Genomic DNA, 11935 nt, shown 5'->3' with positions numbered 1-11935 from the left:
TCACCGCGGTTTACCGCGGTCCACCGCGGTTGCGGTGAGAGTTAAAACCTGAGGCAGAATACTTGCCTTCCACCGTGGTCCACCGCGATCGTGGTGCTGGCGATGATTTTTTTCTTTCTTTCTTTCTTTTTTTAGATAGTTACAAGCACAATACTAACAACAACATTTATGGGTTGCCTCCCATACATCGCCTGATTTAACGTCACGGCACGACGCAAGCATTTGATCATCACTCCTCATTTGCGTACTGGGGCTCTTCCAAATTGATTACCACTCTATCCTCTTTTTCTTCAGCCATTCCAAGGTAATGTTTCAACCTTTGCCCATTTACTGTGAACTTGTTTGTCCCATCTTCTGATTCCATCTCTACAGCTCCACTTAAGAACAATTGCACCACTCTGAAGGGTCCTGACCATCGGGACCTTAACTTACCTGGGAACAATCTCAATCTCGAGTTGTATAACAACACTAGATCTTTGGGTTTGAAGTTTCGATCCAAGATGTGGTTATCATGCATTAATTTCATCCTTTCTTTGTATAATCTAGCACTCTCAAAGGCCTGGAACCTGAATTCCTCTAGCTCATGTAACTCAGTGATTCTATTAGTACCTGTTATCTCCATGTCTAAGTTTAACTGCTGCAATGCCCAAAGTGCTTTATGCTCTAGCTCAACTAGGAGGTGGCATGCCTTGCCAAACACCAACTTGTACGGTGGCATACCAATTGGGGTTTTGAAGGCTGTGCGGTACGCCCACAATGCATCATCCAATTTCTTTGCCTAGTCAGTCCTTGTTACATTCACTATTTTTGTGAGGACACCTTTAATCTCCCTATTGGACACTTCAACTTGCCCGCTCGATTGTGGGTGGTCAATTTATGACGAACTCCATATTTTTCCAACAACCGTGTGAATGCTCTATTGCAGAAATGGGTTCCGCCATCACTGAGTATAGCTCGTGGGGTACCAAAACACGTGAAAATGTTCTTCTTTAGAAAGCCTAGTACCCCCTTAGCATCATTGGTCGGGAGAGCCACTGCTTCGACCCACTTGGAGACATAGTCAACTGCTACCAATATGTACTTGTTACCATACGAGCTGGTGAATGGCCCCATGAAGTCAATCCCCCACATGTCAAAAATTTCCACCTCTTGAATTATGGTCATTGACATCTCGTGTCTACGAGATATGTTACCAGTTCTTTGGCATTCATCGCAGCTTTTAACCCAAGCATGGGCATCCTTGAACAGAGTAGGCCAGTACAAGCCTGACTCCAACACCTTAGCTATTGTCCGAATTCCTCCAAAGTGTCCACCATATGGTGAAGCATGGCAAGCTTACAAAACAGAATATTGATCTTTCTCAGGGATACATAGCCGGATCATATTATCTACACATATTTTAAACAACAGAGGTTCATCCCAATAATAATACCGACAATCACGAAAGAACTTTTTCTTTTGTATTGAGGAGAGTTCATAAGGTACAATACTGCTTGCTAAATAATTAGCAATATCAGCATACCAAGGTGCCTCCTCCATTGTCATTGTCAGTAACTGTTCATCCGGGAATGTATCTGTTATATCCTCAACCTCTACCTTCTTTTCAGCTCCTTCCAACCTTGAGAGGTGGTCAGCTACTTGGTTCTCTATCCCTTTTCGATCACGTATTTCCAGATCGAATTCTTGTAACAGAAGAACCTAGCGAATCAAGCGTGGCTTTGACTCCTTCTTTTCTATTAGGTACCTAATTGCTACATGGTCAGTGTAAACAATAACTTTCGAGCCAATTAAATATGACCTTAATTTGTCGAATGCAAAAACAACAGCCAACATCTCCTTTTCTGTCACAGTGTAATTAAGTTGTGCACCACATAGCGTTCTGCTTGCATAGTAAATTGGGTGCATCAGTTTATCCTTTCGCTGCCCCAAGATTGCTCCTATGGCATAGTCACTTGCGTCGCATATGAGCTCAAATGGCTGCTCCCAGTTGGGTGCAACAATGATGGGTGCAGTCACCAATCACTTCTTCAGCTCCTCAAATGCCAACCTGTAATCATTAGAAAACACAAAGGGGTGATCCTTTTCAAGGAGTTTACATAATGGGTTAGCAATTTTGGAGAAATCTTTTATGAATCGTCTGTAGAACCCGGTGTGCCCAAGGAAACTTCTCACCGCCTTGACTGAAGTGGGCGGTAGTAGTTTTTCAATCACGTCAACCTTAGCATGGTCGACCTCAATTCCTTTGCTCCTATACTATAAAATGGCACTTCTCCCAGTTCAACACTAAATTTGTCTCCATACATCTTTTGAGCACTCTTCTTAAATTGTGAAGACAGTCCTCGAATGAATCTCCCACCACAAAGAAATCATCCATAAAGACCTCCATAATATCCTCCACCATGTCTATGAAAATGGCTAACATGCATCGTTGAAATGTCGTTGGTGCATTACAAAGACCAAAAGGCATTCTCCGAAAGGCGAAGATGCCATACGGACAAGTGAAGGATGTTTTATCTCTATCTTCGGGAGCTATTAATATCTGATTGTACCCCGAATATCCATCCAAGAAGTAGAAGTGTGATCAACCGGCCAGCCTGTCCAACATTTGGTCAATGAAAGGTAAGGGAAAGTGGTCCTTCCGGGTGGCTGTGTTCAATTTTTGGTAATCCATGCAAATCCACCATCCTGTGACTGTACGAGTTGAGATCAACTCATTGTTCTCATTTTGCACAACAGTCATTCCCCCTTTTTTCGGCACACATTGGACAGGGCTGACCCAGTTGCTATCAGAGATGGGGAAGATGATTCCCGCATCTAACCATTTGATCACTTCCTTCTTTACTACCTCTTTCATGTTCGGGTTCAACCTTCATTGATGTTCTCTGGAAGGTTTGTGCCCTTCTTTCAAGAGAATCTTGTGCATACAGAAGGCTGGGCTGATACCCTTTATGTCTGCCATGGTCCAACCAATGGCAGTCTTGCTTTCCTGTAGTACCTGTAAGAGTTGTTCTACCTACACATCTAGCAAATCGGATGATATAATAGCAGGCAAAGTAGAATCGGGACCTAATAAAACGTACCTGAGGTGAGCTGGGAGCGGCTTCAGCTCCAGCTTGGGTGGTTCCTCTACCGATGGATTTGTTGGAGGTGTAGCCCTTTTTTCTAATTCAAGGGACTCGAACTGAGGATCCCTTTTCCAGAATCCTTGGCCTTCAAGTGGTTGTCAATTTTGAGCGATGCAAAATAGGTTCCCATGACCCATTCAGCTAACCCTTCACCATACATTTCTTCTAAATTTGTTAGGCATGCCTCCAAGGATCTTTAGCAGTCAGGGTCACATCATCTTCTTGCAGGAGCACATCTACTGCCTCCACTAGAGAGCAATTAGCATATTCACTGGGTCTCCTCATATATTGTTGAACATTGAATATGACTTCTTCATCGTTCAGTCTCACAATCGATTAGGGCTCTCCTAGTGTCCAAAAATGGCCTACCTAAAATGATAGGTATCTCCTCATCTACTTGAAAATTCAGAATAACAAAGTCTACAGGGAACACGAACTTCCCCACTTGCACCAACACATCATTAAGAATCCTAGTAGGCCTTTTATCGTGCGGTCAGCCAGCTACAGTAGCATCGAAGTCGGTCTAGCTCTGCCAATGCCCAGTTTGGTGTATACAGCCAGAGGTATCAAATTTATGCTGGCTCCCAAATCACATAATGCCTTTGCAAAGGTGTAACTCCCAATCGTGCATGGAATAGTGAAGCTACCTGGGTCGGACATATTTTGAGCCATCGGTCTGGTCACTACTGTGCTGCAGGTCTGCGTTAGAGTCACTGTGGATAGATCCTGAAAATCAAACTTCTGTGACATTAGGTCTTTTATCATCTTCGCATAACCTGGCATCTCCCTCAAGGCATCCATCAAAGGAATATTCAACTGAATTTGACGCAGCATCTCCATGAATTTCTTGTATTGATCTTCCTTCTTTTGTTTTACCAGTCTCTGAGGGAATGGTGCAGGTCTCACCCTTTGTGCACTACTTGCTGGCTTCTCTGTGTTGAGGTTCCGTGGCACAAGAGGCACCACCTGTTCTGCAGCTTGTTCATTTACCTTAGCCTTACACTTTTCATCTTGACCCTGTTCAACCACCACTTCAGTCAGATTTGTTGGTTCATCTACCTCTAGTGGAATTGGAGTGGCTGGCATAGTCTCTTTGCTGGCTTGTGCAACCTCCTGCTCTTTGTCTAAATCTCTCCCATTCCGAGGACTTACTACCATCAGCTGATTCGGGTTTTGCTCCTTGGGGTTAATATTTGTATCCGCTGGCAATGTACCCTGGGGCGGTTGTTTAAAGCCATAGACAATTGCCCCAACTAAGTTTCAATGTTCTTTATAGCTGAATCATGTACTGCCAACTTTTCTTGCATCTTACCATTTGTCCAAATGAGTTGCTGGAGCATCCCCCTGATCTCTACCATGTTGTTATCTTGCTGCTGAGGAAGTGCCTGATATGTCAACTGTTGTTGGTTCTGCTGTGGGTAGCCTTGTTGTCTCTGGTGGTATGGCACCATTTGGCCTTAAGCTTGCATGCCCCTAGGCTGAGGCATGTTGGGTCTGTATTGCTAATTTGGTGTCGGTCTTCACTATTGTCCTCCTTGTCTCTGGCCTCCAAAGTTGTTAACATAATTCATATCTTCCCTTTCCCCTTGATTTTCACCTTCTCCGCTCCATAAACACACATAAGACTGATTAACACAGGGTGTACACAGTCCTCCATTTGTCGTGTCAACAATATGCACATGTTTGGTACCCATCTCATCTATCTTCTTTGTCAAAATACTCATCTGAGTCATGAGTGTGGCCATGTTCTCTGCATGCGAATTATTTGGTTCAAGAGGAACTAAATGCACTATGGGTGCCAGTGTTGTACCTCTAGTCATCCACCCCGATTTCTGGGACATCTTGTCAAGAAGGACTTTGCACTCGGTGAATGTCTTACTCAAAAATGCACCTCCAGCTGAAGCATCCACATTGGCCTTTAGATTGTCAGCAAACCCTATGTAAAATCTCTGGCCAAGCATCTGGTCTGGAATGCCATGGTGAGGACACTTCACCAGCATCCCTTTAAATCTTCCCCAAGTTTCTTGCAAGGACTCAGTCGGCTGCTGCTTGTACTGCAATATTTCATCAATCTGCCTTGCAGTCTTGTTGGGCGGGTAGAACTTATTCAAAAATTGCTTTACTAATTCCTCCCATGTGACAATGGAATTGATTAGGAGCGCATTCAGCCAAGTATGAGCTTTCCCAGTCATAAAGAACGGGAATAGTAATAGCTTGATAGCTTCTGTGGTCACATTTGGCTGCCTTTGAGTCACACAAATTGACAGAAAATTTTTCAAATGTTGCTGAGGGTCTTTAATGTGTGACTCGGAGAACAATCTTTTATTCTGCAGCAGATGCAGCATGTTGTTGGTGATCTGAAATTTCTCTGCTTGAATTGCGGATACAACTATGGCAGTTGCCAGGTTGTCAGCTGTGGGTTGAGCCCAATCATAAAGTGCAGCTTCTAGCACAAGAGGTGCCACCACTATGACATTTGGGTCAGCTGGCTCATCCCTGATGTTTCCGTTAACGTTCTCTACGTCACCCATGTCAAATTCAAGCTGGTGTGGTTGTTGTGATTATTGGATCCTCCTGTTGGCACGGTTCAATGCCTGAATGTTTTCTCGGGGTCTGAAAGTCCTTCAAGCAGTTCTCCAGTCCTCGAAGAATTTCTAGGCATACACCTGAATTCCACAAGAGTTCAAACGTTAGAATTTCAATGAAAATTGTTTAACACCTCTGAAATTTGATTTGAACTAATAATTTTAACATTACTTCTAAGTTGTAATAGACAACCCCGTTAGTTCCCCCGCAACGGCGCCAAAATTTGATAACGCCCAACTATGCCTTTTAAAGGACAAAGCGGTCGCTGCAAATATAATCCGGTTTTAAGTCCAGAATCGAATCCTCAGGGAAGAAACCTATCTATTACACTCTTCGGCAATGTTATTATCAACTCAATCAATCTCTAGATGCAAGATTTTTGATCAATAAAGATTGGGTTTTTGTTTAACTACTTCAACTACTATTAAAAACAACAGTAAGCTAAAACAAAGATAATTCAATGGTAAAAAGGTCTAGAGCAGTGATTTCCCCAATTGCTAGTTTAGGTCTTGACTCTTCCACTATAATCTCGGCGTAATACTCTATGAGGATTAAGAATTATGGGTTATCGTAATTATCTCTCGATCAACTACAATAATTTACTAGAGCATTCTCTCGAACTACTCTAGCTGACAATAGTTATGCAACTCTAAATTATCCCACCAAAGTTTTGTTATCTCTAAACCCACTTTTAAGTTCAAGGTAATGAATCTCTTCAATTACCCAAAAGTGGTGTTGTTCGACAGCTATCTAATCTAATATTCTTTCTTAAGCAATATAAGGTAATTAGACACGATTAATCAAGGTCCCATTCAATTAATCGCCATACAAAACGTAGTTGAACAATCATATCATAAATCCGGCTCGATTATAACAACTTGAGTCAAAACTTCAACCAACAATTGGTTCCATCAACCCTAGATAAGTGTTTAGCTACTCATAACAAAATAAGAGAAAACTACTAAATTGTTCATAATGTAAAATTGCAAGAATTAAAAGGAGATAGAAAAACTCTAATGTTTGGTTGATCTTCTCACTCTTGTTATTGCCTCCAAAAGTAGTCTAAAATTATCTTAGAATCAAGTTGGGCGAGTTTCTAAAGCTTATAAGGGTTTTACAAAAGTTTTTCCAAAATTACACTTTGGTCCTTAAACTTCCAACTGCGTGAATAGTGAACCACGGTCGACCGCGGTGAAAGCTGAACTTTCTGCCTCACTTCATTAACCTGTCGCGGTCCACCGCGGTCGCGGTGGCCTTCTTGCCCAGGCTATTTATTTGCTTCTTTATGCTCGGGTACTTCTCGAGTGGGTGTTTTCTTCACATTATCGCCTCCAAAACACTCCATGTTGCTTTCTCTCATATAATATTCCCTGTGGCACAAAAGAACACTATTTAGAGCATTTTGTTGGCAATTTATCTATAAAACAACAACAAAGTATGGTCATCTTAAGGTGTAAATGTCAACTATATAGCCTACTATCAACACCCCACACTTAAATTATTGCTAGTCCTCGAGCAATCCACCACACTCCATCAAAAATTCCTTCCTTAAGATTTTCCCTTAATGATTCACACCATGAACATTTTTACAAAAGTTACACCTAGTAGTGAACAACCTTTACCTCAAGAGTCAAACCTTCTCTGCCATGCAATATTAGCACTTACTCAAACCACCCTATACAAGAGTCAAGACTTATCTTTCCTTTGTGAATCACATGCCCTCACATTACACCAGAGAGTAGTTCTACATATAATGATAATTAGAACAAGTGGGAACTAAGATAGACAAAATTTGCTCACTCTCAGAAAGAACATTCACATACCACAAAGATGCACCATAGGCTTGCTCGTAGTGTAATACTTTACTAATTGAGCTCAATCAGTCTAAGATCAATAGGACTTTACTTGGTTGTAATGTAGGCTAAGGGACGAGTAGGATATATTTAGATACAGTGACTAACCTCCATAAGCACTTTTAATACAGTTACATTAAACTTAAAGATCATAGTTGTGCCAACCAAACACTCCACCTCATTTGTTTAAAACATCCCCATCCATTAGGTGCAATTTGTACAAGCCACCACTTATCAACCACTATAATTATTTATAACCCATATTTTTTTTTTCGTGGTGCTTTTTATTTTATGCTTCAAAATTGCACACCTTTTATTTATCTCTTCAAATTTCACACATTTGGATACAGCTCTCGGTGCTGTTGGATACTGGCACCTGAGATTTTCATTAAGACCAGCATAGCCTGCTATCTCCTCAAGTGTAGGGGTCAACTCAAAATCAGAGAAGTGGAACACATTGTGGGCTGGGTCCCAAAAATGGTATCAATGCTTCAATTGTATCAATCATTGGTTTAATTTCAACAAACCGGTGAGCCCGCCTAAAACCTTTATCACATCACCCCTGCTGACCTCCCCACGTCATTCTACCACATATGGAGTCCTATTGGAATTTCTTCTACGACTTGAAAAGGTATATTTTCAATAGTGCTCATCCTGCACATTTATTTAAGGTGACTGGTTAAAACTGTGTGATTTATTTGACACCAAAAGAGAAACTATTATTTTCTTTTTTTCTATTATGTAACTCAAACAACTCAAAGCCATCGTTGCAGATACGGACCTTCAGCACCTCAGAAGGGAAGATTTTACGGTTGTGTTTTCTAAGTGGCAAAAAATTGGAAAAGGACCCTAGGTGGCTATTCTTGCGAAAACGGCCTTCCGGCGTCCCGTCGGGATGTTTCTGGCTATCTCGACAAAAACGGCATCACCTAACTTTATTTAAGACAAAAATGGCACCATTTCATATTTTTGGTTATATTTTTTTTTGCAAAAAGCGGGGTTGGACCCGATGAGGGTTGCCTACGTATCCCACATCTGGTGAGAATCAAACCCGCGCAGTTCGGTCAGTTTTGACGCAACATTAAAATATAAACAATTTGAAATAATTCTTTCCCCTTTTTTTCTTTTTTTTTCAAAAATTTCGGTAGAGTTTCGGGATATTTTGGATACCAGGTTTTTCAAAGGTGGGTGATTTCTTCTCTCCTACCTCAATTTGATTTTTCTCGATTTTACTTCCTTATATTAGAAGCCGGTCAACATGCAATACGAATCAAATAAATGTACATGTAGCACGTAGAATGCTTCAGGATGGTATTTTATTTCGGGTACACTTGTCTTAAACGGACCCAACCCCTGTGTTGAGTCTCCAAAGTCAAATGCATGTGATGCAAACAAGTGTTCCTACTAGGGATCCGGCCTGAGGCTATGTTATTCCAAGTTTAAAACCTGGGTGTATTGCTCTAGACCTGGCTTACCCGAGCGGACAGCTCGAGCCGAGGGGGGTAGCTTACCGGGAATACAGAAGCTTCACCGGCTTTGCAACTTGTCCGAACCTCGTTCTAAAATTAGGATACGACTCTAACAGAAAAAGAAGCCACACGAAGTGCTCACTTCCTAGATGATTTAGAAGACTCGGAGAGAAGAGGATTTCGTAACAATTTATATACACTCCAAACAATATCAAAGTGGTAAAAAATGGCATTTAGCACATTAGGCTCAAACATATAAAAATCAGATAATAAATAAACCAACTATAACAGTTATTCTAAGCTCGAATTCTTGAACCCTGAACCGTAGATTTTGGGTTCGATCCCCAACAGAGTCGCCAGAGCTGTCACACCTCATTTTTCCACTCAAAAAGGTATAGGAGAGTTTTTTCAATTAAAGTGACAATAATCGAAACGGGATTATTTATTCAAATTTAGAGTCACCACTTGGGATAATTTATGGTGTCCCAAGTCACCGGTTTAAAATCCCGAATCGAGGAAGTTGACTCTCATTTATGGTCTGCGAACACAGAAATTCGTTTAAGAAATTCTGTTAACTCGGGAGAAGGTGTTACGCATTCCTGGATTTTGTGGTTTTAGCATGGTCGCGTAACTATTAATATTGTCCTAATTATCTGATTAATTACACATTTTAAACCTACGTGCATTTTTAACTTTCTAATCGTTTTTAATGTTTTTAGGAAAATTCATGATCATTATACACTTGTTTGTTTTTGAAAACACATTGTAAACCACGCTACATGAAACACACCCGCAGTTCACGACATATTTATTTTATTTAACATTATTGGAAATTGAAGTCGGGTCACATGAAATGCACACCCGGATTTGGAAATTATGTATCACAACTACGTCACGGAAACTGTACCCGTAGCTATGATGATTTATCATTAATCACGCCTAAAGCAATCTACGAGGTTTATGAATTATTTTCTAAGCTACATTGAGATTACGCGTGAAAAGCCTGCGGTTATGGAGCACTTTTCACTAAAAGAGTTTTCATGCTCATAAACTTTTAACTTCTTATTTCAAGCATTTGACCAAGCCCAATCCTAAAGTACGTGAAAAATATTTAGCAATCTAATAGGCTGACCACCCTAACTCCCACGGCCCAAAGTCATTTTCAATAATTCATTTGAAACACCCACGTAAAGAATCACGCAACAGGGTACACAGACAAGAAATCAATGTTCAACAAGCACTTAAAGCATCCAGAGATAATGAATAAGAAATTAACTACATTGTAGAACAATGGACTAGAGTGCTTCGGCCTTGATTAATTTCAGATTTAAACATGAAAGAACATGCTTTAGAAAGAACACAATATCTTATGAAGGTTAACTATCTCTTCAAAAATAGCACAACTTCCTTTATTTTTTGAAGCATGTGTGTCATCTTTTTATGTGCGGAGCTTGAAAAGACGACATGTTTTTCGCAACAAAGGATGACAAAATCCAAGGATCACATGGAAAAACCTGTAGTAGTTAATAAAGGAGCAAGAATGTGAATCAAACTATTACCATTGGCAGATTTCCTATCACCCCAATTATTCACATGTTCCAACTCCACTGTACATTGTCCAACAAAATAACACAATGACAATGGTGGCTTAATTGGCATGTGAACAAATTTTGAAGCTCCTGACTCTTAAAGGCCAAAACTTTTACTACACATACTGAGACATAGCATGGAAACTGACAATCTTGAACACTCCTTAGCCCATAAAGACCTTTACGATTACCAAAATGACATGTTACATGGCTTCAGCTCTTCAAAATTGGTTTTAAACAATTCAATGTTCTATTCTACTTAATAGTGAACCTATCACATCACCCCTGCTGATTTCTTCTGAATGATCAATAATCGCAAAACCAAGCAAAACTTAGTTAAACATATAAACTACCTAGTAAATCAAAGCTGCTACAGACCAATCAGTGCAGAATTTGCACTCAAATCCGTGCAAGTATGCTGCCTAAACAGGGCAGATTTTCAGCATGCCTAGCAGTTCAAACAATTGTCCAAACTACAGCAGGTATCAGCTCAATTTACTGCTCAAATGGGCACTAATTAAAGCTAAACAATCTGATAAGTCGGAAACAGACAGAAAGGCTTTTGGTACAAACACACATGAACAACAACTTAGCATTTCAGAGAAATCGAGTGCGAAACAATATGATTGATTAGCTATCCATGCTGCCAAGGGAAGAATTCGAACAAATGAATGCAATGAACCTCATCTTGGACACTACTACATGCCATTTGATTCAAATTTACCAGTCAAACGAGATGGAACATAGATCCATCATATAGTACTATATCAGCCACAAATCCAATCAAATTCAAAGTCCACTTAAACACGCAGAAAATCAATAGAAGAAAACGAAGAAGAAACTAACAGCCAAAATAAGATAACCAACTAAGAAGAAATCAGTAAACCTAATGGCATATATTAATTTAACTCATAATAAATCAGAATAAGTAAAGGGAGAAGAAATGAACCTGTAATTCAAAATTCTTTTAATAATAATAGAAAAATACAATGTTTTGCTCCAAAAATCCAATTGAAAAACAACAACAATATCGAGCAGAAATTGCGAGCCAAATCAAAACCACGAAACTCGGACAGAAACTCGAATCGGCACCAGAATTCTGAACCCAAACACAAACTCAAATTTAAACTTTAATCAAACTCCATTTTTTAACAACAAAAATTAAATTGAAACAGAAGAGACAAGCTATTTTATTTTTCTCATATTGAAGTAAAACGAAAACTGAAGGGATTTTTATATTTTCGAAGAAATAGACTAGAAAATCAGGAGAAAAATCTTGAAAGCACATGGGAGAGAAAAATCTGTCAGAGACC

General features: G+C 40.1%; 1 protein-coding gene across 1 annotated transcript; it reads right to left on the bottom strand.

Moving 5' to 3' along the window:
- Positions 1-229: 229 nt before the first annotated feature.
- Positions 230-718, bottom strand: LOC142180714 (uncharacterized). Its single transcript, XM_075252774.1, has one exon. The coding sequence runs from the start codon at positions 716-718 to the stop codon at positions 230-232; it is 489 nt and encodes a 162-aa protein (XP_075108875.1).
- Between the last annotated feature and the right edge of the window lie 11217 nt (positions 719-11935).

The sequence above is a fragment of the Nicotiana tabacum genome, chromosome 5, assembly GCF_000715075.1.
Source record: "Nicotiana tabacum cultivar K326 chromosome 5, ASM71507v2, whole genome shotgun sequence".
Lineage (NCBI taxonomy): Eukaryota > Viridiplantae > Streptophyta > Magnoliopsida > Solanales > Solanaceae > Nicotiana > Nicotiana tabacum.
The sequence above is the reverse complement of the archived record's forward strand: the minus strand, read 5'-3'. Positions and strand labels throughout refer to the sequence as shown.

Excerpts from the sequence above, each read along its gene's own strand:
- LOC142180714 (XM_075252774.1), bottom strand. The coding sequence starts at position 718 with ATGCCACCGTACAAGTTGGTGTTTGGCAAGGCATGCCACCTCCTAGTT.